The sequence below is a fragment of the Penicillium cataractarum genome, assembly GCF_028827025.1.
Source record: "Penicillium cataractarum strain IBT 29864 chromosome Unknown utg000001l, whole genome shotgun sequence".
NCBI lineage: Eukaryota > Fungi > Ascomycota > Eurotiomycetes > Eurotiales > Aspergillaceae > Penicillium > Penicillium cataractarum.
Window position 1 is genome coordinate 3,597,121 of NW_026622737.1, and position 27,654 is coordinate 3,624,774.

The 27,654-nt window shown below is 51.0% G+C and overlaps 9 protein-coding genes across 9 annotated transcripts; 5 read left to right on the forward strand and 4 right to left on the reverse strand.

The window, feature by feature from the left end:
- Window positions 1-1,146: 1,146 nt before the first annotated feature.
- N7496_001233 (transcription factor SUA7) lies at window positions 1,147-2,199 on the reverse strand (the record flags this gene model as incomplete). The annotated part of the gene is made up of 1 exon (XM_056694164.1): window positions 1,147-2,199. One exon carries the CDS (start codon window positions 2,197-2,199, stop codon window positions 1,147-1,149), a length of 1,053 nt encoding a protein of 350 aa, XP_056560893.1.
- A 944-nt stretch (window positions 2,200-3,143) lies between these two features.
- On the forward strand, window positions 3,144-3,673 carry N7496_001234 (ATP synthase subunit H; the record flags this gene model as incomplete). Its single annotated transcript, XM_056694165.1, has 3 exons — window positions 3,144-3,170; window positions 3,230-3,311; window positions 3,408-3,673. The coding sequence occupies 3 exons, from the start codon at window positions 3,144-3,146 to the stop codon at window positions 3,671-3,673; spliced, it is 375 nt and encodes a 124-aa protein (XP_056560894.1).
- A 1,162-nt stretch (window positions 3,674-4,835) lies between these two features.
- On the reverse strand, window positions 4,836-7,729 carry N7496_001235 (Aim21 family protein; the record flags this gene model as incomplete). The annotated part of the gene is given in 3 exon segments (XM_056694166.1): window positions 4,836-5,242; window positions 5,262-6,743; window positions 6,805-7,729. The coding sequence occupies 3 exon segments, from the start codon at window positions 7,727-7,729 to the stop codon at window positions 4,836-4,838; spliced, it is 2,814 nt and encodes a 937-aa protein (XP_056560895.1).
- Window positions 7,730-10,892: 3,163 nt separating this feature from the next.
- On the reverse strand, window positions 10,893-11,669 carry N7496_001236 (Tvp18 family protein; the record flags this gene model as incomplete). Its single annotated transcript, XM_056694167.1, has 4 exons — window positions 10,893-11,193; window positions 11,247-11,339; window positions 11,424-11,481; window positions 11,633-11,669. 4 exons carry the CDS (start codon window positions 11,667-11,669, stop codon window positions 10,893-10,895), a joined length of 489 nt encoding a protein of 162 aa, XP_056560896.1.
- A 1,118-nt stretch (window positions 11,670-12,787) lies between these two features.
- On the forward strand, window positions 12,788-13,655 carry N7496_001237 (GNAT family N-acetyltransferase; the record flags this gene model as incomplete). The annotated part of the gene is made up of 2 exons (XM_056694168.1): window positions 12,788-13,325; window positions 13,387-13,655. 2 exons carry the CDS (start codon window positions 12,788-12,790, stop codon window positions 13,653-13,655), a joined length of 807 nt encoding a protein of 268 aa, XP_056560897.1.
- Window positions 13,656-13,764: 109 nt separating this feature from the next.
- N7496_001238 (uncharacterized protein) lies at window positions 13,765-15,381 on the reverse strand (the record flags this gene model as incomplete). Its single annotated transcript, XM_056694169.1, has 4 exons — window positions 13,765-14,261; window positions 14,333-14,349; window positions 14,412-14,859; window positions 14,913-15,381. 4 exons carry the CDS (start codon window positions 15,379-15,381, stop codon window positions 13,765-13,767), a joined length of 1,431 nt encoding a protein of 476 aa, XP_056560898.1.
- A 3,586-nt stretch (window positions 15,382-18,967) lies between these two features.
- On the forward strand, window positions 18,968-20,491 carry atfA (bZIP transcription factor atfA; the record flags this gene model as incomplete). Its single annotated transcript, XM_056694170.1, has 3 exons — window positions 18,968-18,995; window positions 19,064-20,117; window positions 20,182-20,491. The coding sequence occupies 3 exons, from the start codon at window positions 18,968-18,970 to the stop codon at window positions 20,489-20,491; spliced, it is 1,392 nt and encodes a 463-aa protein (XP_056560899.1).
- Window positions 20,492-21,827: 1,336 nt separating this feature from the next.
- N7496_001240 (uncharacterized protein) lies at window positions 21,828-23,622 on the forward strand (the record flags this gene model as incomplete). Its single annotated transcript, XM_056694171.1, has 4 exons — window positions 21,828-22,221; window positions 22,289-22,374; window positions 22,668-22,783; window positions 22,848-23,622. The coding sequence occupies 4 exons, from the start codon at window positions 21,828-21,830 to the stop codon at window positions 23,620-23,622; spliced, it is 1,371 nt and encodes a 456-aa protein (XP_056560900.1).
- Window positions 23,623-24,476: 854 nt separating this feature from the next.
- N7496_001241 (tubulin gamma complex associated family protein) lies at window positions 24,477-27,588 on the forward strand (the record flags this gene model as incomplete). The annotated part of the gene is made up of 2 exons (XM_056694172.1): window positions 24,477-25,671; window positions 25,736-27,588. 2 exons carry the CDS (start codon window positions 24,477-24,479, stop codon window positions 27,586-27,588), a joined length of 3,048 nt encoding a protein of 1,015 aa, XP_056560901.1.
- Window positions 27,589-27,654: the final 66 nt, after the last annotated feature.

Below are 27,654 nucleotides of genomic sequence, written 5' to 3' on the forward strand. Positions count from 1 at the left end.
AATTGCCCACTGGCACTAGTACTACGAGAGCAGCATCGGCGCGAATGTCAATAGCTCGGCTGCGAGACGGGACAAGATTACCCGTCTCGGCTGCGAACGCAATAAGCAAAAAAAAAAAATCCAATATCTGCCTGACGGGACCTGGACCTGGACCTGGGTGGCATTCAACGAGAGGCACCAGATGGGGGAAACCAAGAAATAAGCTTGCACGAATGCTCCACCGGAAGGGCACCACGTCGCCGCGCAAAATGCATGGTGTTCAGCCCGGATCCACCTTTACGACGCCCGCATCGGCCTTCCCGTCGACGAATGAGGGAATCACTAACGAGGAGCCTCATCGGTGGGATCTCCGTTAGGTTGGAAACTAGGTTATATTGTCAAAGCAGAACCCAATATACATCAAAGTTGGTAAGATGGCCGAGTTGGTCTAAGGCGTCAGGTTAAGGTCCACCTTAACATAAAATCCTGATCTCGTTTACGGGGCGTGAGTTCGAATCTCACTCTTATCACTCATTCATTTCTTTTTGTCTTTTTGTTAAAGCGAACTTTTGCATATGCAGGATTTCATTTTAGACTGCAAAATGTAGCACTTTTGCGTTCTTATCAATCTACATTCCATGCATATTTCAATCTACCCTCGAGACAGTTATGCAGACCCAGAATTTGTATTTTAGTATGATCAATCTTATCTGAAGGAATTCCACCTAGCATAGACAGGCTTGAAAACTCATCACAACTAAGCAAATGAAAAGTCTCATGACGACAATTTAGATATGAGAAATGACAATGTACAAAGAGCTATCTGAGCTATCTGAGCAGTACTAAAGCATGAAATAGAGGGTTTTGGTTAACATCTAACGGGGGAATAAAACCTTGTGAAGAAAAAAAAATCTGTTGGGAAAACTGCAAGACCTGTGTGATAACTGTGCATAAGCATATCCTATCAAGCCGGTTCCTCCGGCGATATCCAAGTGGTATTGAAAAACAAAAACAAAAACAATCAGCAAGGGTCAGCTCCTATCATTGATATCATTGAGGTCCATTTTGGCCTTGAGAACAGGGAGTAAAAAAAAAAAAAAAAAAAAAAAAAAAAAAAAAAAGCAGCACAGGTCAGTTCTACCTTCGATCTTCCTCGCACCAGCCACCTTAGGCTACGGGCAGCTTGCTCATGTCACCCTTGTCCTTCTCGATCCAGGACGGGTCGATCAGGCGCTCCCGTGCCGCATACAAGTGCTTGTAGGCGCCGCGGATTGTCCCGTCGCTCACGTGGACAATCTGGGAGATCTCCTTAGGGCTCTTGCCCTGTCCCATCAAGTGGGAAGCCATGTAGATACAGGCTGCCACAATGGACAGCGGCGAGCGACCAGCCAAAATCCCAGAGGCAGTGACTCGATCCGATAACTGCACGGAAACGCGGGGGAGGGGGTACTCGAGACGGAGCAGGTTGCAGAACCGGTTGCACATGTCACTGGGCTTGGTCGAGGTGGTCGTCTCGTAGACCGCGTTGTCGGGGGTACCACCACTCGCCACCACAGCAGCCTTGCGGGCCTCGTCATTCTGGGTGAAGAACTTCTCCAGGGACTTGTAAATCCGGCCAATCTCCTTTCGGCTGACCTTGGTGACGGCGAAGATCTCAGAGAACGAACGAGGGACCTTGCACTTGCGGCAGGCGATGAAAATGCAACCAGCGATGAGGACATCCTGGGACTTGCCCTTAAAGGCCTTGGCATCGTCAACCGTCTTGAAAAGGTACTTGGCGGTGTCGGCCACGTTCTTCTGGATATTGAATCCCTCGCACATGGCGCCAATCTCCTTGTAAGCCTGCATCAAAGCCTTGTTCTGCTTGTCGCTAGACTGCTTGTTCTGGGCGCGATAAAGGTCGCGGGATCGGCCGGTGGCGCCGCTGGCGATCGTGGTCTCCAGCTGGTCACCGTTCAGCAGCGGGTTGTTGGCATCTCCGACACGAGAAGGATCATCCGAGTTCTGGTCGTCATTCGAGAAGGTACGCCATTCAGAGCCCATGTCGATTCCGCGATCTCCAAGGACCAGGCCGCAACTGCCACAGGTTGTCTGGTGCGAGTCGAACTCCAGGTTCGGTGGCACTTCCTTGCATTCACTGCAGATGACATGCGCGGAGAGGTTCTTCCTAAACGGAACTGCGGCCACCTCCGCTTTCACTGCCGGGGACATAGTCGCCATCTTTGTGACTTTGCCAAATTGTTGGATGCGTACCTGCCGTCGCTGTTTGATGTTCTTGTGGGAGACCGGAATGCAATATTTGCGTGTATAATAGCGAAGGAACAGAGGCGAATACGTTTTGGCGGTTGCGACAGATAATCGCAAGAGCGATGAGGGGCGCCCTGACTGGGCAGGGAGATGGACTGCGGGGTCAAGGAACGGCACGAGGCTATCTCTTTAATCGCGGGCCACTACTTGCGCAGTCGTGGTTAGCTCAGCTCCGTTTGATTCCCCAGATGTTAAAGGGTAACAGACAATCACACAGGATACTTCCACCGAGGGCGCCGTTTCCTGGGTGAAATAATCATCCGCGACGCCACCGGCTTTAGTAAGCTCTGAAGTGAAGCTGGCATTACCTTTTTTGTCAGAACAGGACCAGTCGGAGCTCGAGAGATCACCCCCCTCTTGAAGACGTGAAAGAACTGTCACCGGGGTGTCTGCGCTTTCTCGGGTGAAAAGAGAGATTTCTTCAAACCTCGGCTTTGTCTGACCACGATGAACCAGTCAAGGTCTCCGTAAGAGAGGTATCTCACGAAAAAGGGTCGTAGAACCTGACGGATCGCTGCAAATGCTGTGGGGGCACGGAGCAACAAGAAGTCGAAGTTCTAGGGAGACAGGCTGAGGAAGAAAAAAGAGGGTGGGATCGAGACGGAGGAGGTAAAGGAAGGAGGGAGAGAGAGAGAGAGGTGATCAGGCTAAGGCAACGATTGAGGCAACAGGAAGAAGTGAGGCAGATGAGTTGGGGTCACGTGGGGAAGGCGGGTCTGATGACTCAGCGCCAAGCCGAGATTCCGAAGAGAAGTCGTTTCCAACCTCGACTTGCACGGAGAACGGATCAGATCCATCCTGTTGAGACCACCAACCCCTCCCTCATCCCCCCTCATCTTCAACACCCACCTGTCAAGATGATGTCCCAGTCTCTCCGGGCCTCGGTGAGTGACACTGACTATCGATTGCGCCCTTCGCGCCCGGGCTAACGCAGAATACCTAGCGCTCCCTCTTCACCCGTGCCTCTCGGCAACAGGTCCCTGTCGCTGCTCGCCGCACCTTCCTGACCTCCGCCGTCCGCCGGGGTATGTCACTACTTCCAAGATCCTTCTAGCCCGTTCCAGCGGCTTCTACATCAATCTACAATCGACCCGTCACTAACTCGCACATCCCTACTCTAGCCGACCAGGTCCAGGACCTCTACCTCCGTGAGCTCAAGGCCTACAAGCCCACCCCCGTCAAGCCCAGCGACGCCGAGGGCAACGTCCACACTTTCAACCTCCCCAAGGCTCCCCCCTCCCCCGAGGAGGCCAACCTCGCCAGTGAGCTGTCCGCCTACGAGGCCCAGCAGGTTGAGGTCGAGGGCCAGGCTGCCGCCGGCGAGGCCACCCCCGCCGAGGAGAGCTGGTTCGAGGAGGAGGAGGAAGAGGCTGCTGCTGCCCACTAAATGCTCTCTCTCTCTCTCTCTCCTTTCTTTTAGCAAGGTCTGGGGAAATATGAGGGGACGGTTGTGTATGCATCCGGCACCACTAGTTTGGCCGCCTCCTCAGGTCCTGAAGCTTGTAAATTAGACCACCTTTGAAATGTTGAATTTCTTTCCCTTTGTTCTTGAGCCAACCTTTCTTTCCTCATGCGACGCAACTACATCAAACGTGGCGCTGCCAAGGACACGGTCTCAAATTCGGAAACAACTTTTTGACCTGCAATGCACACAAAGCCCTTGAAGAGTAGAAGATCGAGAAACCAGCGTGACCACCTGGCCTATTTGTAGTTCTAACTGTTTCAATTGTCCGATGCCATATTTTGATTCATATAGACTGGAGAAACTATCATCCTCCGTTGCCGGAGTTATGTTTATCAGCGAAGGAAGAATATGCAATGCATGATCTTTCTGCAAAATGGATTATGACAGCTTATAGGCCTATCTACTCTCTGCATATGCAATGATAATGTCTCTAGTACTTGGGAGGGATCCAGTAGAATAAGACCGCCGAGCCTCCGCAAGTAAACACGCCACATATCTTACGATATCGAATCCCAGCATAATGTCCACAAGAGCGTATCACAGCACCCATAAGATCCTACTTTGATAATGCACAGTGGAATCAATACAGTACAAAAGCACCCAAAACGTCAATGAGCTCAAAGAAGACATACTTGGAAGAATAAGCACTTCATTGCGCAGTATGTGGCTGATATCTACAGCCCTTGCCACCAACGGCATGGCGAGGGGCATTTGCTGCAACCAAGGCAAGCAGAAATATTCGCCGAGGCAATGAATACCCCAGTATATTCGCACTTCTTCCAAATTTATTACTTGATTAGCACGTCTACGGAACCCAAGTATCGGGCGAAATGAGAAAGAAGAAAAAAGCACGCAGAATTGGGTCTTGAGCATCTTAACCAGATGCCACAACGAAAATAGATTCAAGGTCCGAAAGACCAACACTCATTAAAAACACACTGCAACTAAAGATGGTAGTCGAGTTTGGCAAGGTCTGCTATAGGTGAGACACATGCAACCAATTCTTGCGGGGCATGGAGCTTCGTCAAGAACAAACGAGTGAAGAAGACACATATTATGAAACGAAAAAGAACAGAAAGCTTATTTAAGAAGACTCTGCGGGGTGAATTTCACCATCAGAGGACTTCTTGCCGTCGGCTGATGCGGCCATGTCCTCGAGAGCTCCATCCACCTTGGTCGAGGTTGAGACATGGTCAGCGAGGGGCTGAGCTCCTGCTGCAACGGACTCGGGCTCTTCTTGCTGAGAAGTGAGCTCAGTAGCCGCTGCAGAAGTTTCGATCGCAGCCGGGACTTCTGTGGAAACTTCGGGTTTGGCTACTTCAGCTTCTGGAGCTGCAGCGGTGCTGGGAGAGACCACCTCTGCCGCAGGTTTAGTTTGCGGAGTGGGATCAACCGATTCGCCAGCTGTATTCTTTGCCAGCTCAGGCGCCATTGGGGGGCTCGGCCGGGATGGAAGACTCAGTGGCGGGGACAGAAGGCTTGATGTCCTCGCTACCCACGGTCAAGTTACCGTCCTCGCCAACCGACCACACATTCCAAGTCTCAGTGATCTTGATCTCTGGGATTGTGGGTAGTCTAGCGTTGGCGTTCTCAGCGGCAGGCTTTCGCCGGGCCGGACCGCGGGCTCTTCCCTTACGAGCATCACTAAGAGGTTGTTTCTCTGCCGGTGGTTCAGGCTCCTTCTCCTGGGGCTTAGGTTGTTGTGGACCCAGCTGGAGACGTGAGTTCAGATCTGTGAGGAATCCGGCTTTGAGAGCCGCAATCTTACTACCACCGGGGCGAGCGGGAATCGCAGGCTTTGCTTTGGGGGCAGGAGCACCCTCGGCTGAGGCCTGAGAGCCAGGCTTAGCGGGTCGAGCTGGAATCTGGGGCTTCGGACGGTCCGGGATGACAGGTGCTTGACGCTTGTCGGTGGGCGACGTTGCCTGCGCTTGCCTTTGCGGACGCGGAGGAATTGAGGGCTTCGAGGGTACTTCGGGGCTCTTAACTTCATCCGCAGCTGGCTCGACCGTCGTTACTAGTTGCTGACTATCAGGAGCATCCTCCCAGATATCACGGCTGGGGAACCGTTGCTTGATGGTTTCGGGTCGAGCAGGCAGCTTAACCTTATCACGTGCACCCTCCCCTTGGAGGATGTGACTCGCGACCTGATGGGAATCAACCTTGGATGTCTGGTTTTTCCGAGCAGCCTCTTGCTCCGCGGTCTCAAAGATTTCCGAAGAGTCTCGCTTGGGGAGATCGGGGGTTGTCACTGTAGCGTGAAGCTGCAGACTGTTTGGGGTATCCTCCCAGATATCTTGACTTGGGAATCTGTGCTTGAGCATATCCGGACGCTTCTTGAACCGCTCGGTAGCCGAAAGAGAGCGCGGCTTCTTGGAATCACCCTCCTCGGGGAAGAGAGGCTCATATTCCTCCACGTCCTCTAGGGGAGTGGACATGTCCTCATGCAGCTCACGAGAATCATAGCGAGTGAGCATGGGAGCACCTTGAGCGCTTGCAGATCGACTGTTAGAGCGACTATGCGAGACACTTGGGGGACGGCTGCGCTCCTCGTCAAAGCTTCCTCGGTGCTCAAATGTGGGTGAAACTGCAGGGTGCAGATAGGCGGACTCGGGGCGGACTTCGTCAGCAGCCAGAATAGGCTCCTCATATTCGAGCGGTTGCTGTGCATCAGGCGTGGACTCATAGGGCACCGGGGTTGGAGCAAATCCATCTGGGTGGTGAAGAGGATGCATTGGGTCATCGACGTGAATCACGTCGCCCTCCGCACGGTGTCCATGAGAGCTACTCCGTTTATGGCGCAATGGAGAGGCTGGCGCCTTGGGCTCAATCTCGGATGCCGGGAAACTCATCTGTCGAAGCGGCGATTCCGCAACTGGCTGGGACTCATGGCGGGCATCGGGTGGCGGAGAGGCCATACGGTGCAAGTATTCATCCGAAGCGAGGTATCCCACTTCTTCCTCTGGGGTGCCTGTGACAGCACGAGATGTACCTAGGGGAAACGAAAAGTAAGTGCCCATGTCATGACGGTGGACTGCAGCTAATCTTCTTACCAATTCCTGAGCCACTACGGCTGGGACTATGAACGATCTTGTTCAGGTCATCGCTACTGAGAGCCCAATCCGGTCGAGGAGTACCCACACCAGGGCCATACTGACCCTCCTCCTTGGCGAATTCATCTGGGTGCTTTTCATACCAGGCCTTCTCAAACTTATCGGAGTGCTGAACACCGTGTCCATGAAGACCATAACTGCCCGGGGGCAAGGAGGAATCCCGAGCACTACGGCTGCGATGATGGTTGCGGCCTTGACGCTGGGAGCCCTGCTCGAGATAAGGGCTTGGAGAAGGTGCCTGAACATCACCGGCATTCGGGTACATGGGGACTCGGAAGCCATGCTCTTCTCCGAGATGTGCAGAGAGTCGGCGGTCAGATGAGGCATTGGACTCGGCCCGCGAGCCACTCGCCCGGGAGTTTGACAAGCGGCGAGTACGATCTTGCTCATCTAGAGCTGGAGAGTTGGAGCTTTCACGGCCTAGTCCCGCGGCCGCAGCCTGCCGGGAATCCGTGCGAGTGACCGCCTGCACTTTCGCCTTAGCACTTGAAGTAGGCAAAGAAGGGCGCGGTGCATGGATTTTGAGGTCAGTGTTAACGTTGCGCATCTCTGCTGGTGCCTGGTGACGGCTGTCTGCCATGCTTCCGACGTCCAGATCGGCATACTCAATGCCCTCTTCGCCTAGGGACGGTATCGTGACGCTCGGCGGGCGCGGAGGGAGATCATTCGACGTGGTACGGACCATGCTTGGTCCACTCCACTCATTGAATGGAGATGGCGCATAGCTGTCTCGCATTGGGGAGACGGAGCGGTCCAGGCGGCGGTTGGACGGGCGTGGGGGGATCTTCGGCATGTCTATTGAGGCGGGTGGTTGCGGAGATCGGGCCGGTCGAGGTGGGATGACCGGAACTGTTTGAGTAGACATGATGGAGAAGGTTCTGAAGCTGCCGGGTATGATGAGTATTAGCTAAATGGCTAGCAGTTTCAGCCCAACAGTCACAGGCTGATGGGACAGCTTAGGCGATTCCTTTCTTTTTTTTCCCTGCTGACCGCTGGGGCCAAGTAGCACCAGGCTAATTCCCCAGCGGAGAATTCTGGGGTTGACCATTCAAGGACCTGCATCGATGCAAGGACGATTGGGCCCCATAACTGGGCTATAGCCAAGGAGGAGGGGAAAGAGGGCTGCAGCTGATAAGCGGATGCAGGATGATTTGCTTACCCAGATTGATATGCCTGATATCGAGGTGTGGGAAATTCCCAATTGGGTCAGAATTCAAAGGTCAAGGTAGTGATCAATGAGTCGGGAGAATACAAGGAAGTAAAAACTGGCAGAGACTGAAGCAATCCGGCGAACGAAGAGGATGATGTATGTCTCTTTCTGCCACGACCCACCGGGCGCGTGACGTGCTCTGACCGCATCCAGTCCAGCCAAAGCCCAGTTTACCGTCAGATTACTGTACGGTTACTCTCGGCCTACTATTACCATGTACTACAGTAGGTACTACGGTAGAGTATATTTAACCAGTTTTTGAATACTTGTCGAGATCCTCGGTAATACCCCCTTCTTATCTTTTCCAAAGAGCTATAAAACGTTCGGATCATCGACTGAATTATGGTTCTCGAGGGAATTGTTCCCAGTCCTGAAATATGAGCCAGTGCATTGCTTTTGCGGCATTTTTCAAGCAAATACCTCATATCTGGTCGCCAAGTGGAGTGGTCGAGAGTGCTCAGCTTGGGGGGGGCAAATCATGCCTCGTACAGTTTATCCAACCACCGCTTTCTGGGCATCGCGTGCAGGCATAGGCGTCTCCTCGTTTCGTATGAGGACATTAGACCGATAATCCCTGGTGGCTAGACCGTGGGTCCAAAGTATATTAATAGCGCTGGTAATACCGTCTCTCGAGTGGCTGTGCTATCAAGAGATATAGGGGGATAAGAGTCATGATGCTATTCCTGGTGTATTACACGTTCTTCGATAGAATGCATTAAAGTGTTCCAGGAGTTCAACTACTGTATCTTTGTCTCATGCCTCGAGTGATAAGGCAAGACTTGTATCGGCCGTCCCAGATTATTTCTTTGTCTTGGGATTGGCCACGATGACCGAGGCGGTGAGCGAAGAAAAGAAGGATTCTCCGCATCCCATGGGATTGCATCATCTAGCGTCCACCCCGATAAACCCATCCTGAACCTTCCGTCTGGAGAATAGAGTATCGATCATTGGTAGTTGATGGTTATCTCTGTCCAGACAGAGCTCCTTCTTATCTATTCAGAAGCTCCCTCAAAATCAATGACAGTGTGAGAACTTTACATAGAAATCAAGGCGTGCAGCTACAGTAGATCCCCACCTACCCGATCCTCGCCCTTATACAAAAAGCCCTGTGGAAATTACCGCCACCAGACCTGGTGTATGACGCGCGGGGATCAAGATGTAGATAACCGGATGTTCTGACGTGGTTCCTGAACCTACACTAATGCTCTGGAATGGCTAAACTGTAAATGATAAAAGGGGTTAGGAGGGGAAGGAGGTCATGTGGATTGCTGAGATTTTCTAGCCGATGGAGTTCTCCCGTTTTACCTGAATGGTTCCTGGGATTGCGGGGTGACGATCATACTAAGACCTGTAAAGCCAGGTCAGATGGGAAGAAACAGTCATCCGATGAGGAGCTCGGATCATCCCACTGTAGCTGGAATCAATGGGCTGTGAGGGGAATAGGTAGGAATTAATCATTATTGACCGAGATCACGAAGGTGTAGGACTCCCTTTATTACCAATCACCATTGCCTGCTTTTTTCTTTGTGCTTGGTAGTGACTGTGCGTATACATACAGAAATTGCATTGAATTTATGTGTGGTACAATGCTAGTTGTATCTATAAGCTCGTGGAATTGGCAAGTGTCTCCAGCAATAACTTATTATCGAGGTCGCTTGGTACCGACCACGGTATGTTATCTTTCAGTGTTCTGTGACAGAATACAGTGTAAATCGGTGGGTTCTCGCTTGGCGTCCTATTATCGATGATCAATGAGTAGGCGAAAGGAACAATAAAAAAAGAATAGATGAAGGCAAGCAGGATTGATGAGCGCAGCAAGAACAAGACAAAAAGACAAAAATAAATGAATGAGTGATAAGAGTGAGATTCGAACTCACGCCCCGTAAACGAGATCAGGATTTTATGTTAAGGTGGACCTTAACCTGACGCCTTAGACCAACTCGGCCATCTTACCAACTTCGATGTATGAGAGCTCCAGTTTTGACAATATAAGGGTACAAACATAGACGCCCGCTCAATGTGGAGGGTTGTAATTCTCAATCTTCGAAGGTCGTATTCGTTGTCTTAAATATCCATTTTGGTCATATTTCTTATCTGTATGGGTTATTTTTGAATAGTCCTTACTTTAATAATTTTTCCATGCTCCCTCCTTGTTTCTATGATATGGGCTGTCTACCTATGCTTATGAGGTTGCTCTTGCGGTCTACATATATATATCTTCGATCGTTGGATCCCAGTCAATATCTGTATTGCGCGGAATCCCAGCCAAAGCTAATCAACCACCCCGGGAAGTCCAGCCACAACTGCCAATCTTAGAATCCGACCGTTGCGAAATCGAATGGACAATCCGGTAGTTATACATGCGCATGTACACACTAGTCACTGACACACAATGAGGACCCATCTACGTATCTCCAGCAGCAACAACAATCGTCGAATCTGCCCATGACCAAAGGTGGATCTCAAATTAAGCATAACCATGAATTGACATTGGACCTAGTTTCGCTCTAAGAACTGCAGCAGGATAACGCAGACCTGAACCACAGAAGAGAATATCCACCATGTTCGCGGCAAAGGGGGTGCCTGGCAGGCCGTCCCCAAAGCAATAAGAGACATACAAGTACAAGATGACAAAAGCAGCAACAAGTAGGGTCGTGGCGCATTCCAATATGTTTTGACCCGAGAGTCATTATCCAGAATTTCGCATCGAGCATTCCATCATTCCACCCAGACATTGGACCAGCCAGGGGACAGGCTTCCCCGCATATAAAACCCGATGCGAGAGAAAACAAGAGACCTGTCTGGAGGCAAGGGGTATTTAAACGATCATCTGCGCAACACCCTGACCGCCGAGGGTCTTGCTGCCGACAAACTCCTGGCTCTTCAGACCGGCCAGCGCGTAGAAGATAGCAGCTATGCTGAGCACGACAGCCGCAGCAATCAGACTCGAGGCACCGGTGCAGAGACTGGCCCACTGGATACCGCACATCACAGCATACATGGCGGCGCGCATCCAGTTAGTGGTGAAGCGGCGAATGAAGGCATCGAACTTGGCGGACGTAGGGCAAATGCGGAGTAGGAAGGGTACCTCAATGAAGAGGATGATGAATGAGCAAGCACTATGAAGGTCAGAATGGTGTATCGTCATCGCGGGAAGACTGGCCGAACTCACAGGCAAATAACGGAGAAGATGATGCGGAGGACGGGGGAAAAGATGTTTGCAATGCCGAGGGCAAAGCACAGAACCATGCACAGCACACCGGTCCTACAAGGAAAGCTGTTAGAAACGTGACCCAAGCAACTAAAAGAGAATCAGAGATGTCCGAGGCGTCCCATGAAGAACAGGCACCCATCCGACATCTCGCCATTGCCTCTCCACTGCAGCGCTGCTCGAAGCTCGGAAGGCACTCGGTGGAAACATTTAACAGAAGCAAAAGTAACATCATTCAAGACACTGACCATTGACCGTAGATGCCTAAGAGAGTGCGATGTTAGCCAAGCTGTTAATCAATGGGACTGATCGACGTTTGCCGCCGCATCAGCACGAGGGGTACGTACTGAAATTTCTGGATCGAAACTCCTCAGCAAGAGTCATGATGGGCACGAAGATGATAGAATAGTAATAGCGACCAAGAACGGACTTAACCTGGAATCACTGGTGACGTGGGAGGCCGAAAGTCTGGAGGTGAAGTGGTCAAAAGAGAAAGTTGTACACGCGGCTGATTAGCCAGGATGCCGGGCGGTCAATAAATGTTGAAACGCAACCAAAACAAAGCGGAAGCCACCCGGAACTGCGACTTTGTCGATCAGGTACGATGGGGACTGGCGGAAACTGGGGTTGAGAAAGGCTGTTACAAAATTATGGTGTTATGTTCAGGAGGTCCCTAGGGCCAGGATGAGCCCGTTTTAAACGATCAACTTTATCCATTTGTTCCCAGGCAGACACTAAATTGGCATTGCTTCCTGCGCCGCCCAAGCTAGAAGGCTCCAACATTTCAAGTCGGACAACCCGTCATGATCCAATAATGCTAGTTACAGAATAGCGCTGGAGTATAAATTAATACCAACAGGGTTATCTAGTGGGATTCATACAGAAGAAACCTAGGAAATGAATTCCCACACGAATAAGATGAGCAGTTTCCAGCATAGCAATAGTAAATGGATCTGTTATAGCCGTACAATCATATAGTCTACACCAAACAAGAAAGACAAGAAAATAAACAACAAATAAAGCGAGAAGAACTTAATCCAGCTCAAAAAGAGAAAAGACAAAAAGATAATGCTTTGACAAGAGTGGGATTCGAACCCACGCCCCTTTCGGGACACGGAATTGTGGATCAGGTAAACCTGAACCGTGCGCCATAGACCAACTCGGCCATCTTGCCTTACTTGATGGAAGGTTGCTCGAACTTTGGGTCTACGATTCTATACTCCAATGGATGAGGCAAAACAAGCCAAGTTGGAAGGTCTTTCTATCTTAAGTCAACTGCCAAACTGTTGACCACATTGGCTGCCTCTCCATTAAATGCGAGGCAAAGGAATCATAATAGCTATCAGAACTGTTTCCCAATAGGCCTCTCAGACATTGAAAATTAGCGCTGCTGTTGCTCTTGAAGGTATGACTCACTTAGGGTGTTCCTTATATACCAGATTGAGCAGTGAGAGAAAATTAAGTCGCGTTTCACAGTTCACTGAGCAACTGACGACAACAAAATGGTTATTCATTATAACTCCAATACCAAGGAACCTTACCTGAGGCTCCCAGAGCCACACGCAAACATTATTCTCACACCGCACCGGCCTAACAGCCTTAATGAGACCTCTTCAGCACTGGTAGAGATCCTCAATGACCCACGAGTTGCTCTTCGTCTACAACGTACCCCATACCCATATTTGAGCTCTGACGGCGAACAATGGGCCAAAGCGAACTGTAAAGATCAGGAAGGGATCCTATCCGCCTTGCGGGAGGAGCTTGAAGAACCGGGAAACACAGCAGTCCAAAAGGATACCGGCAACGTTCCGCACCATGGAAGGCCGTTTGTTGACATTTCCCCGTTCACTTGCATCCGGGAAGTGCTCAAGATAGACCCTGGGACTGGGACTCCCGTCGAAGACATTCTCATTGGCGATATCCGGTTGGCTCGCTCAAGTTTCGACGAATACCCCGAAGGAAGCGAGGAAAGATCACTAGCTCAGAAAGGAAATGACGAGTTACTTGCTGGAGACGAAAATATTGTCTGGAGCTTGGCCGGTATGATGAAATTTGAACAAAGATGCCCCGTTGAAACATACTAACAGAAACCCAATGGTAGACTTTCTGGCTCCGAGTCACCATGGTAGGGGAATCATGACCCTAGCCGTGAGAACTATCATTCATGATTGGGCGATTCCTCGAATGAATGTCCGACGATTGAAAAGCTGGGCGTTCGAAGATAATGAAGGCAGCCTTAGAGTCTTTGAAAAGAACAATTTTATTCGCGGGCATACGTTGAAAGACTGGGCACTAGTGACTGAAAGCAGGGGTGGTGGTAAGAAGTCTATCGTGTTGATGGAATGGACAGGAGAAGATGATGATGAATAGAAAATACTGCCATTTCTGTATCGCAATGGCTTAGCCATACTATGATATGTAGTATCCATCAACTGCATAACGGCCGCTCATTCACAGCCATGAGCATTAAATCACCTAACTAACTACCGTACACCCTAGCAGTGGCTGGCGTAGCACCTGGGAAGAAAGTGTTCGGAACGGTTGGGATTGGAATCGACGTGCTAAGTCCGAATCCAGCGGTAAGCTGATTAGGCATCGTCGTCGCCGAGTATCCCGATGGTGCAGCTGTCAACGTCGAGGTGACTGTACCGTACGCGGTATGTGCAGATCCTCCCTCTAGACAGTAACCCGAGCCCCAAGCATCCGCGCACTTGTAGTACTCTGTGCTTCCAGACTCTGTCCACATGGCGAAGTCTTCAATGATAATGTTTGTGCACGGCTGAGTTGATGGACACAAGACGTATAGTGGGGCGCGAGTAGCGCCATTCGCGCAGGTTCCCTTCCAGTTGCTGAATGTGATGGAATTGTACAGGACTCCGTCTCCTGCAGCTGCGCTTATGGATGACCAGTATGCGTCTATGTAGAGGGAGTAGGCATTCTCATGGCCGATGAAGTTCTGCAGAGTTACTTCGGTCACTATTGATGGTAGCGTTAGTCAATTTCACTTATTGATGATAATCCAAGAAGAAGAAAGCACTTGCCTGTACCGTTGCCTCCATTGCTCCTACAAAACGAAGTTAGATTAGTCCACAAGAATTAGCACTCAGGGTTAAGGAAACAGCCTACTTGAACATGAACATTTGGTTCGAGTTCACGGTGTAGATGTTGTTGTAAACAACCTTCGATATATCTAAACCCTCAAAGTTAGCTTCTTTGTCTCTACTTGATAGGTTCTCCAACTGCTCTGTCCTGAATAAAAAGTTAATGGAAAACCGAAACCCACCTGTGTCAATTCCCAGAGAGCCCATCGCACAGCCACCAGACCAGTTGCAGTAGATATTCTCGACAAGGATATGGTTTGCCGGACTCTTGACGGTGACGCATTCGTCTTTGTTGGTGACTTCGACATCATGAACCCAGAGGTCAAAGCCCCAAAGGTCAATACCGTCAAGGCCTCCTTCATTCCCACCTCGGATGATCATATTGTATACCTCGCCCTGGTTGCAAGTATCGAGGGTCAGATGGAAAGCCGGGGAGTCGACGAGAGCAATGTCGTGAATAGCAAAGTTTGTCACTTTACATAGTTAGTACGGGTATCTGGCCTCCAGAGGAGATTGCAGTACTCACCGTCGTAAAGGCGCAGGAGACGGGGACCATATTCTCCTTCAGCATGGAACACATAGCCATAGCCTTGCATCGCACCTTCACCATTGGAAGAGTACAGCTCAAAGTCGGTACTATGCTCAATGTAGATCATATTACCACCATCCGTTCCAGTGCGAACGATGGTTCCCTCGAGATTGATAGCCCACGCACTTCCTCCACTGAGTGTGACCCATGTTTCCAGAGCAAATGTTCCTGACGGAATATTCACAACTCCGCCCGAAGCACATGCATCAAAGGCAGCCAGGATAGCGGGCCCGGAATCTGTTGCCCCGTCCGCTACAGCGCCGTACTTGGTGATGTCGCAAACCTTCGTGGCCCATTTAGTATCTGACGAAGTTAACGGTCCAATTGGGTAGTCGGTGGTATCCGCAAGCTGTGCCCAGGCGACGGAGGCGCAGCCAAGGCCGAGTAGAAGTGTCTTGGCATGCATTGTGCCTATAATCTTGGCAAGTGCTTGAATCAACAGGAGTGATGATCAACTTGGCAATCTGTGGGCTAGAGAACGAAAGACCAGCGTCTGCAAATATCTTTCTTTTTATATTAATCGGGGGAAAATGTTCCCTTGCCCTGCCGTGTCGGATATACATCAAGGGTGGGACTAGCAAATAAGCACTAAATTGTTGCATAGCCATTAGTTTTTCCTATAATGAAAGTGTGGTGCTTGAGAGTGCCGGCTGACGAAAACGTGTCAAAGCCCCAACCTTCCATTACATTGGCTTTCTATTCAGGGGAAAATTAAAGGGTGCGTTTCATGTGATGTGTTCTCCGTACCGTTCTTAGCCAAGTGCCGCGGAAGATCGGCATATTGGCAACGGAGCCCCGCAAAGCTTGAGAAGAATCGGGGAATATAAATGCACCAATTGTTTATTTATTGTGACTGGGGTTTTATGGCAATACTGATGAGGAGGGTGTTGCACGCATTTTTTTTTTCAGAGTGATTTCTACACAAGGGTGAGTTATTCGGCGACGGGATACCGATATGGAGGACCCATAGTGGCATCTCAAGAGTCTGAACTACGTAGCAAAATCCTGTTGAAACATTCTCCACTTTTCTATCAGAACAATGTCCAGAGTAAGTAGCCCAGATATCGCCAGGTGGAGTGAAATTTAGAATGATAATGCCGGGCGGAGCATCAACAACCTTTCTCATGCCCGGCATCAATTTGTTGTTGACTTGCTAGTGTTTCAATACTAGTCTATATTAGGAGGTACTTTCCGAGCTTTATTACTGAAGAAAATGCAGACATTATTATTGATACCATCACGGAGAAGCCTCGAACCCGTTTGTGGGTTTCGGACGACCGGTTTCGGAATTGTATGTGCTCTTAATGCCCGAGAATTGTCAATTGCTAGCAATGTCCTCTGGAGTCATGCCAGAAAGGCGAGATCTTGGTTGGCGCAGGGCCATCTTGATAGACTAAGCTCAGCGCAACCCTTTCCAAAACACACTTGCCACACAGTGAGACTTCCTCGTGGGCATATTGATCTCATAGCTTGGGTAGGTTGTCGGAGTCAATTTTGATGATGAGATTCGGCTCTTAGCAGCTGAGAGGGTACTCTTACATAGCGGGAAGGAGTGGACCTCTGTATAGATTGGGCGAGGACATTCATCACCGAACCGCCCTTTGGGAGTTGGCCCTTTGGGAGTTGGCCCTTTGGGAGCTGGCCCGAGAGAAATCTCGATCACGTATAGCACTATTGAGGAGGCGTATCTTTTACTCATTTGGTATTGACAGGGCCAAGAGTGCAGGGGAACGATAGCTCCACATCCCATTCCGATACTTTTGTGCAGAATATGGAGTAGCAGAACCGCCGATCTAGCGGAGCCGTAAAGACTAGACAGCGTTGTATCATCTACTGCTTTTTAGGTCATCCAGTAATAGTGGTAAGTAGAGTGATTCTCAGTAATATAAGCAGCAGAGGCAGATAGAGGAGTTGGTTGATGTACTCATTATTCTATCGTGTCGGTGCTATATGAAGATACAGTTCTAGGGCTGAAGCCGATCGCTGGTACGAGATGGATAGGCCTAAAGTGTGGAGAACTCCGTATCTCAGATTTCTACCGGGATAATCCTCTAAGTAGCCTATTCCAATCCAACAATGTATACTTTGCAAGTTACATAGTGGTTCATGTACTCCGCACTTACTACAATGTGCTTACCGCATTCGGCCCATTCCCAGGGCCACGCACGTCATTAAGGCCCTGGAGGTAGATCCTGTCCCTGATCAGTCAGCAACGCTGTCTCACGTGGATTGCGTCATGGCCCCAACCTCTTCCATTTTCCCTTCCCACACCGCATCCAGTCAACTGCTTCAGTCAAGCTCCATCTGGGATCCACAATGGTCGTGCAGACGAATCACGTTGACTTTGGACTTTCCCTCTGTACATTCCGTCCACTTATCTGCAACATGAGTGGTTGACATCCCCTGTCGCGTACCCCACCCATACTGGACCGACAGCCGGGACGCATTCCTGTCGTCGTCATCGTGAAATCATTCATCGCCCAGGACATGGCAGGTCGCGTTATACTCGATACGTCCTATGAATACTCCGAACTGTCGGTACGCAGTGTAGCTATTCATCCTTTGCTGCTTATTGTCAGCCTCCTTGAGCAATTGTTTTTCTTTCTTGGAGACCCCTTTCAAGGATCATACTGCTCTTTCCGATTGACCAAAAGGACCGGATTATTACGCAATTTTTTTTTCCCTAGGGGGGCGAGTGGCCAATCCGTCCGAGTAGTGTCGAGTCCCCGCTTCTTTCATATATCACCATGATTGGTCCAGAGTCGATACCGAGGGCCCACTAGCGCTCTCCAGGTTCGACATCGACATGCGAGGGTCCCCCCATCCTACTGAAGGTTTTTTTTTTCTCGAGATCGTGAGAGAAGGATTGTTATATCGCTATAGTTTGTGATATAGTCTAGATAGGCAGAGCGTACACTCCTTTAAGCTTAAGCCTGGAAAACTGCGTGGCAGTTAGAACAAAAGAAACGGGCCAGAGGGGAACGTACAAAAGTCTCGAAAAGTCTGCCCTGATAGAGAGACTCGAACAGGATCTAGGCCGACCTTCGCGTAGACGAGGCCAGAGCCAACCACGATGGCTGGCCACCCCCCATATAATATTTTTTTTTCCTTTGCCCGTTCCCTGATTCGAGCTGGATCAACGGTTTTGGACCCAGTTACATTTGCTATCTCCCGAAAGAATTGATCAGTAACGGCTGGTGTAGTAGTGTTGTACCGTAGGAGTGTCGCGTGGGTCAGGTTGTATTGGAATCGTAAGCGGTTCCCTCCCCGGCTGGCAAACATACGAGAGTCGTGTGTACCGATACACTGAAACAATACCGAAGAATCGAATCATCCGAGGCCACCTTACTTAATGTTTTTCCTTCCCCTAAAATAATTGTCGTCATCTTCCTTTTCCTCTACGTCACTTTTCTTCCTTCCCATCTCTTCTTCTCCTTCTGCTGCAAGCCACGTTGTGCGCTCGCCACTCTTTTGAACCCTTTTGCGACTGGTGATGTCTGCCGCAGTCGCTCCCAGTGTGTCGACTCTTTCGAACACTCTGACCTCCATGGACTCCAAGAAGATTGCCAAAGAAGGTTCGTAAAAAAAATCGCGTGATGCCATTCGAGTCTATCTGCCCTTTTACCCTACCAAACTGTCCACTACATACCAAAGCACTACTATTACCAACCTTCATCTGGCTTGTTATTCTTTTTTTTTCCCCCTTCCCTTTCCTACTCTCTTCTCCTCCCCCCTTTCGTCGCGGTCGCATTATGACCCTCGAAGAAAAGAAACTTGTACTCTCTTTCGCCGCCAGAAAATTCAGTGGTGTTTGATAATACAATCTACTTTTTTTTCCCGTTCACACCCCCATTCGGCTTGGTAATACGCCACTTGGGGGGTTGCCCATACTTTAAAGCCCCTCTGCCGTTGGGATGATCTCACAACTGGCGTCATCGATCTTCCACCACTCCTCCCTCCACCACCACTTCCCCATACCCTCCATCTCCACAATGAAGGGTCCTCGATCTCGTCCTGCCGGTACCTTTACACGCTGTCGCATCTCATCACCCAACACCTCGTAAATGCTAATTCAATTCCTTCGACAGACTCGCAGGCCGTGTCTTCAGACACCAAGGATCAAAGATCGGACGTAGAGGCGTCTACTTCGTTGGCACCACCTCCACGCCCTGCTGCGACTGCTGCTAGCGATACTCCCGACTACTTCAATTCCGTTCATAATCCTTTCTCGCTCGAGCCCAACCCTTTCGAGCAGTCCTTCGGCACTGGCAACTCGGGCGAAACCCCCGGAAAGTCGCTGCTGCCTCCCGTCGCGGCCCTCACCTCTCCTGCCCTGCCTGGCGCATCCGCCAGCGGTGGCTACAACTGGTCCAACTCCCTGCGCTCAGGGCCCCTTAGCCCGGCAATGCTCCCTGGCCCAACCGGTTCTAATGACTACTTTGACAGTATTGGAAGAGGCTTCCCGACTCCTAACGAGTCATCGCTCCGGACAGGCTTGACCCCCGGCGGTGGTGGCTCCATGTTCCCCGCCCCAAGCCCTAACTCCCAGGCTTTGCTGCAACAACTTCAAAGCGGCGGGGCCACTCCGTCCACCATCGAATTCCACCGCACCGCGCTGGCCGCCAAGAAGAATACCGGGAGCGGTCCCACCTCCAATGCGAACGATCCAGAACCAACCTCCAACCCGACCATGGACCAGAAACCTCAACCCACCGCCACGGACTTTACCCAACACGATGCGGCCGATGCGGCTAACGGCCTTTTCATGCTTGCCAAGGGTGGTCAGGCGAACAACATGCAAATGAACCAAGGCCCCATGATGCAAAACGAGACGCGTTCGGCCGCCCGACGCGTGTCGCAAAATAACGGTCCCAGTGCTCGCGAGATGAGTGGCGACGTATCGGACCAGGAGCTTTCCAAGCCCACTGCCAAGGGTAAGGGCAAGAAAAATGCCCCCAAGGCAAACGCCGCCAACAATCGTCGTAAGGCGGATGAGGCTGCTGCCAAGGGCCCCAACAAGAAGGCGAAGATGACCGAGTCACCCTCGGACGATTCGGAGGATGAGGAGATGAAGAACTCCAACATGGACCCGAAGAAGATGACCGACGAGGAGAAGCGGCGAAACTTCCTGGAACGGAACCGGTATATTATTCAAAACACTTACTACGAACATCCTCAATGATCCACTCAGCTAACCTGATCATAGTGTCGCGGCCCTCAAGTGTCGTCAAAGGAAGAAGCAGTGGCTCGCCAATCTCCAAGCCAAGGTTGAGCTCTTTACGACAGAGAACGATGCTCTTACCGCCACGGTGACCCAGCTTCGCGAGGAGATCGTGAACCTCAAGACTCTCCTGCTGGCCCACAAAGACTGCCCCGTCTCTCAAGCCCAAGGTTTGGGCCCTCTGATGATGAACGGGATGTCGACTGGATTTGACCCGCACGCCTACGGTATGCCCGCCCAAATGGGTATGCCACCGGGTCCACCGATCCCAGCCCAGGGTATGCGCCGAGCATGAATGTGAGCATAAAAAGGAAGTTAGCATCCCAAAAGTCGCTTTTCATCCTGCTTCTGGTGATACAAAGTCTTTTTTCCTTGCTCTCACCGCATAGCAACGGGGTTCTCGCGATCCCTCGATGCTTAGACTCGGCAGTCAAATTTTCACTTCTTTGGGGCCGGGGCATTGATTCCCCCTTTTTCTTTATACCCCCCCAAAACATTTCTTCTTTTGTTTCGGCTAAGGCTACGGCCTTTTTGTCGAACCTCTGGCATGGTCAGGTGTTTACGATCCACACGACTCAAAAATTCCCGACGAGATGATTCCAGTGGTCTGGAAACGGATGAATTTCGTTAAAGTCTTTGGAGGGCGCGTCAATTTCGGCGTCTTTGAGAGTATTATTACTGGCTTTTTTTTCAGGTTGTTTCTGCTTTGCCATGGCTCATGTTGATTTTATTGCTCCCCCCCCCCCTACTTTCCCCACGTTGTATTTTCTACGCTCCTCCCTCCACCCATTCTTCCATCTTCTAATTTCCCCCTCTCTCTGTTCATGGCCTCGAGAGATTGAATTTTCTCTGTTTCTTTTCTCTTTCGCTTGTTTAATACTTGGAGGACCCACGGGTGCATGTTCTTCTTTCTGATCCGGGTTGCTTTCGTGTTTTGAGATACATGATTTCAAGGCGGCGTTACGGGTGGGTTTGTGCTTTCGTTTTATGTCTGACTAGTTTCCTTGAACAGGATGCTTGAGCAAATGATCAGAAATGTTGCTCCAAAATTGATATTCCGTAACTTGTAGTAGTAGCCAGTCCGGTAATTTGCTGTACTCTGTACTAATTATGTATGCACGTAGATCGAATTAGTCAACGCCGTGTCATCATCTTGTCATGAACTCAATCGTGACACGACCCTGAGAGATCGAAAACTCTATTATTTAAAAGGGTTCTTTCCCCCCAAATTGGTTGTCAATTTTCAAATCTGATCTACAGGAACATCGCTGCCATCGTCACCCGAGAAGGACGAGAGCGGTGCACCCCCCGCCCTTCCCAGGAAGGGCGAGTATGGCGCACGTTCCCTGGAACGTACATGATGATATTTATTCCAGCATGGTGAGATCGGCTGTCTTCCAAGAGTGGATTTTGACCCTTTTATCGGCTACGATCAACCACCTACAAAGATGACCTTGCCTATCATGTTGGATGACCGCAGTGGGGCGGGCTCATCTAACTAAGGGCAGTTTCAGCAAATTAGGGCACAGGTTCTCGGGTCCCCGATCGGACTCATTTGGCAAGAAATCCCCCGGGCCTCTATCCCATTGTGCGGGTCTTTCTCCAAGGGTTCCCCAGCGGACAATCGCGCCATGGCAGAGTTTCTGTTCATCGACTACCAAGATGATCAGTTGCAGAATCTCTCACTCCAAAGGAGGAAACGGGAATTCACGCAAAAGGCTCGATATCGCAAAGAGCGACTCGCGGCGATGGGGAGGCTGAAATCCTCGACACTAGTCCTTCGCCATCGCCTTCCATTAGCATACGTCCCCTTGGGGCTAGACGGGGCCGAACTGGGTCCAACTACGAAGAGCAGACCAGATGGAGGTCCCAGTGGCACCGATACCCCAGAGCCAGAAGCCCCGCAGATCATCCCGGTAGTAAACTTTGGGTCCCCTCGAAGGCTCTCTGGGGACGGCTTCGTGGATCCGTTTGCCACAACAGCATTTCCAATGACGGGATCTATGAATTCCTTCTTCCATCAATGTGCGTGCACGGCTTGAATCTGGCAAGACCAGTTACCCGCTATCAGATTTGATCTGACCCAAGGTAGTGCGACACTTTACCATCCCCGGTGCATATCCCGTGGAACAGTCTCGTATGACTGTGTGGTGGTGGCAGCAGGGAACTTCCCAGCCAGTAATCCAATTAGCCTTACTCGTCTCGGCTGCAAGCCACCAGATCGCAATGAACACTTTGCATAACCGTCCTTCCAGACATTTACAACAATCAGTGAAAGAGTATCTCCGTCTCCGAGGAAATATGATACGGATATTGAATGGCCTATTAGGGGACCCTGTCGCGGCTAAATCGGCGGTCCTGGTTGTGGCATCGCTTAGGACTATTGAGGTATCATCTACGTGGATATGTTCCGGCATCTTTTCTTTCGCTCTGATATACCTCCTCCCTGATTCATTCTAAAACCTCTCTAGGCAATTGCAGGCAATGTCGAAGCAGCAACAGCACATACTAAGGGCGTCGAAGCTTTAATCGAGCTTAATGGTGGCGTCGAAGCGCTAGACCATATGGCGCAGTCTGAAATCTACCAGTACGCCGCGTTTATCATGGATACCGGATGATCGTCTATCCTAACAAGTCTCTTTCAACTCCAGTGGTGATATGCTAAACGCCATTTTAACAAATACGCGTCCGACCCTGTCCCCGACAGCAACATGGCGCAGCAAGATACTTCAAGAAGAGAAGATCTTTCACTCGACCAGCAACTTCATCACGGGCTTCGCCAATCAATTCAAGAAGGATCTCTCACAATTGTCTTGTCTTGGTACTTCATTCTTTGCAGCACCCTGGTATAGCGGCCTCGAGGACAGCATGAAGGATTTACTTCAATGGTCTCAACGACTCATCCAATACTACGAGATTGCACGTCTGCAGACCTCAATCACCACGCAATCCGATAATGATCTATTCTTGGTCCTCGAGCACCAGCTTATGTTAATACGCTATACGCCAAAGCTTTCAGCTTCATATACCATCTCCGACCTCCTGAACGAACCCCTTCGTGTCACTCTACTCATCTACCTGAACGCGTGCGTTTGGCATTTTCGAGTCTTCCCAATCATGCGGTATATGGTATCGCCGTTGCAGCAGATCCTACTCTCCAATACTACCGGGGCAAATTCAATCCTGCATTGCATTAAACGGAACGCTCCTGATTTACTCTTTTGGATCTTATTCATTGGTGGAGTAGCATCACGGGGCCACCATGAGCACTTATGGTTTGTTGCACAGTTGGTGGAATTAACCTCTTATTTGGGGATCAGCGATTGGGATGCTGCGCAGGTAATTTTGCGTGGATTTTTCCACATGGATCATCCTGGCCAACCAGGAGGCAAGGAGCTGTGGGAAGAAGTGAGTGCTTCGTCCTGAACTATCAGGACTAGTCGCTTTGGGTGGTGCTTCGCACTCTCGCCAGCAAAACACAACCTCAAAACGCTGCATTCTTCGTATAATGTGGAGCGGACCTATTTCTGGAATGGTACACGCTCGTATATCTCCAGCGCCCTGTGTGCACTACAGCTCAACTGAGATTTGTCTGCCAGTTGTTCAATTTTCAAAGTCCCGGAGCGAAATACCCCCTTCTAATTTTAAACTAAGTGAGGTCGTTACTGCAGACTTGAAACGGGAGATACTGTCTGTGAAGTAAAGAGGGATAATTAATGAAATTCTGTAATTAGGTCGTTTCGAAGCTCTTGGAACTCTCGTTTTAACCGATTAAGCTCCTAGTCGTTTTCGAGGGACCTCTTTTACGGCTATACAGGACCCTAGGGTATAGATATGTACGTGAAATCCAGGAAGTTGCCGTAAGTCTAATTTGGCTACCATCATGATCATGATTTACTCCGTGGTGGTTATACTACGCAGTGGAGATGATAAGCTTGATAAGAGCCTCGACGCGTCCTTTGCCAAACAACCCAAACATCGCAAACACGAACCCACCTGCATGAACTCCATCTGAAGCATGGCCGATAATCACTCAAAGAAATTCCCAATAACATGATCGAACCCTTACACCGGCGTATAATTGGAATCGAGTAGGTTGTCATTAACTGAAAAAGCATCCCCCCCCGCGCCTAACCCGCGAATCTCGTCGCCCAATCCTTCTACGGAACGCAACCCACCACCACCTTCTCCGCAACCAATTGAACTCCAAACCCTCAAAGAACGCACGCCCTCCAAAACATTCCTCGGCATTGCCCAACCGGCGGGGGAAGGGCAGGATCATGTCGACTTCAACCCGCCCGACCACACGCCCGCGCCGGATCGACGACGCCCTCTCCCAACTAGTCGACTCTCTCCTCCCCGAGATTCCGCTCTCCGCGCTTCCCCAAGACCACGATTTCTCCGATGACGAGCAAGCCATCGCCGCCGCCGAGGAGCACCGCCACCATGCACAACTCGAGCGCGCCTGGCGCACCCTCGAAACGCACCCCGGTAGCGGCGCTGACCCGGGCTCCCCAGCCGGCCGGCGCGGCAGTTTCGTCGGCGAAGACGTCAATCACGCCCCGGATCTGATCAAGCGCAAATTGCGGCGCGAGAATGCTAGCCCGGAGAAGATCGTGCGCTTCTCGAATCTATACACGCGTCTTCTCACGCAGCCTGTGCTTTCGCAGAAATGGGGTATCTTGTATCTGCTGTATAAGCTGGGTGAGACGGACGAGGAACAGCCCGTTGAGCGCAGTCGTAGTCCGTTGATGGACGAGGGTAATTTGCAGCATATGCTTGGTCGAGGTGCGGGGCGTCCGCGGCGTGGAACGGTTGTTGAGTCGGAGGATGATGAAGGTCCCGCTGTGAGCTCGTCTGCGTCGCAGCCGCCGCGCGTAACTCGGGAGTCTAGGCCGCAACGCCCGAGTTCATTGCGCAAGGACTGGGAGGAGTCTACGGAGCGAGCGAGCGCGAGTCGTGCTAGTCACTACGAGACTGGGGATGAGCGGGATGATATGGCATCACCGACGCAGACGCCGGCTAGTCATGCTCGCTCGGCGGAGTCGGTAGAGAATGGGCTTTTACGAGATCTCCCGTTCAATCTGCAGGGTTTGTCTTCGACGAATCTACAGTTCCAGTCGTTGTCCGTGTTGAAATTACCCTCGAATCTACCAGCTCCGATTGTATCGCTATTGAATGCATTGGCTGAGCCGTGTCTGCTTTATAAGGAGTTGGCTGGGTTTGTGGAGAGTGCGGAGGGGGGACTCGTGAATCAGAGCTTGAGGGCTGCTGTCTCGAATGAGTTGCGCTCGTACTTGGGCTTGGTTGCGACGCTAGAAGCGGAGATTCGGCAGGCTTTGGCTGCAATCGGGGATGGGAGTACGATGCAGGGGGTAAGGAAGGGTGGTGTTACATTGAAGAGGTGTATGGTGTGGACGAGAGATGCGACGATGGCGCTGAGGCTGATGAGTTTGATTGTGGAGGAAGCGAGAGGTAAGGGTTGAGAATCTTGCTTTGAACTGCGTTGCAGGTACTGATATACTGATATCGGATGCAGATAAAAAAGGTGGTCAATTGATTTCCTTGATACACGGCTTCTCGTCGTCTCATGGAGACCCGTTCGTCTGCGCCTTTGCAGAGAAACTCCTGGCTCATGTCACTTGTCCGTTCTACGACATGCTCCGGCTGTGGATCTACGATGGCGAGCTGTCTGATCCATACAAGGAGTTCTTCGTTGCAGAATCCGATCTCCGGACTACCACAGACCCTAGGCGTACTGCATCCAGTGTCTGGGAAGATAAGTATAAGCTTGACGATGATATGGTTCCGTCTATTATCACCCAGGACTTTGCCAAAAAGGTATTCCTGATCGGAAAGTCTCTTAACTTCATCCGATATGGCTGCGGTGATTCCGGGTGGGTGGAGGCTTATTCCAAAGAAGCTTCGAAAGAGCTGCGATACGGTGACACGGCCACGCTAGAGACCTCCATTGATGAGGCCTACAAGACGACCATGGCGCGGTTGATCTACCTTATGGACGACAAGTTTAAGCTTTTCGATCACCTACGGGCGTTGAAGAAGTATCTCTTGTTGGGACAGGGCGACTTTATCGCTCTCCTTATGGAGTCACTGGCCTCCAACCTGGACCGCCCTGCAAACTCGCAGTATCGCCACACCCTCACTGCGCAACTGGAACATGCTATCCGTGCTTCTAATGCGCAGTATGATTCCCCCGATGTGCTCCGCCGGCTGGATGCACGCATGCTCGAGCTAAGTCACGGCGAGATCGGTTGGGACTGCTTCACTCTAGAGTACAAGATTGACGCCCCCGTTGACGTGGTCATCACACCATGGGGTTCAACCCAGTATCTGAAAGTATTCAACTTCCTCTGGCGTGTAAAGCGCGTCGAGTTTGCCCTCAGCAGCACCTGGCGCCGCTGCATGACCGGTGCACGAGGTGTCCTGGGCAGTGTGGACGACAAGGTCGGACCGGACTGGAAACGCGCGCGCTGCGTTATCGCCGAGATGATCCATTTTGTCTGTCAGCTGCAATACTACATCCTCTTCGAAGTGATTGAATCCAGCTGGGATCAGTTGCAGGCTGAAGTCTCAAAGCCGGGCTGCACACTCGACGACCTCATTGAAGCACACACCAAATACCTCAACTCTATCACGCACAAGGGCTTACTGGGCTCGGCCACTACATCTCGATATGGCGCCTCTACCTCTGCCTCCGCCAAACAGCCCGAGGAAAGTTTCCTCAGCCAGCTCCACCACATTCTCAAGATCATGCTCTCATACAAGGATGCCGTAGATGGCCTATACTCCTTCTCCGTCGCCGAATTCACCCGTCGCCAGGAACTGAGTGCAAAGATTGAAACCCGCACAGCGCAGGGCCGCTGGGGCGTCACGGATCGCGATATGCTACCACGCCGTACAAATAGCCGCGGTGGCGCCTCCATGGCATCAACACCAGACATTCGGCCCGCAAGTGCCGGACCCGATGGCATTGACACGCCCTTCTCACTCTCAGCACAGGACCTGGCTGCAGACGACAACATGCTCGCCTCGCTACGAGTCCGACTACGTGATCTCTCTGCAGATTTCAAATCACGTCTGACTATCTTGCTGAGCGATCTATCCTACCAGCCTGATGTAGACATGCGCTTCCTCGCCGTCGTGATGAACTTTAACGATGTCTATAAACCGAGGAGGCGGCCCAAGCCGACTTCCGGCGGGCGCGATAGAGATAGAGAGAGGGAGCGCGCGAAGCGCAAGGCAGCAGCTAGTGCTGGGACGGCGAATGCTGGTACAGGCTCGGGCACGGAATCATCAAGAGAGATGCGCCGAGAGCGGAGTGCTGGTGGTCCTGAGTCTGGGAATGGAATTGGGAGTGGCGTTGCAGCATAGTTTGTGTCTTTGTCGATCTACGATAAGGGGCTGGTTGATACCGTATGGATGCAGCCATAATGTGAG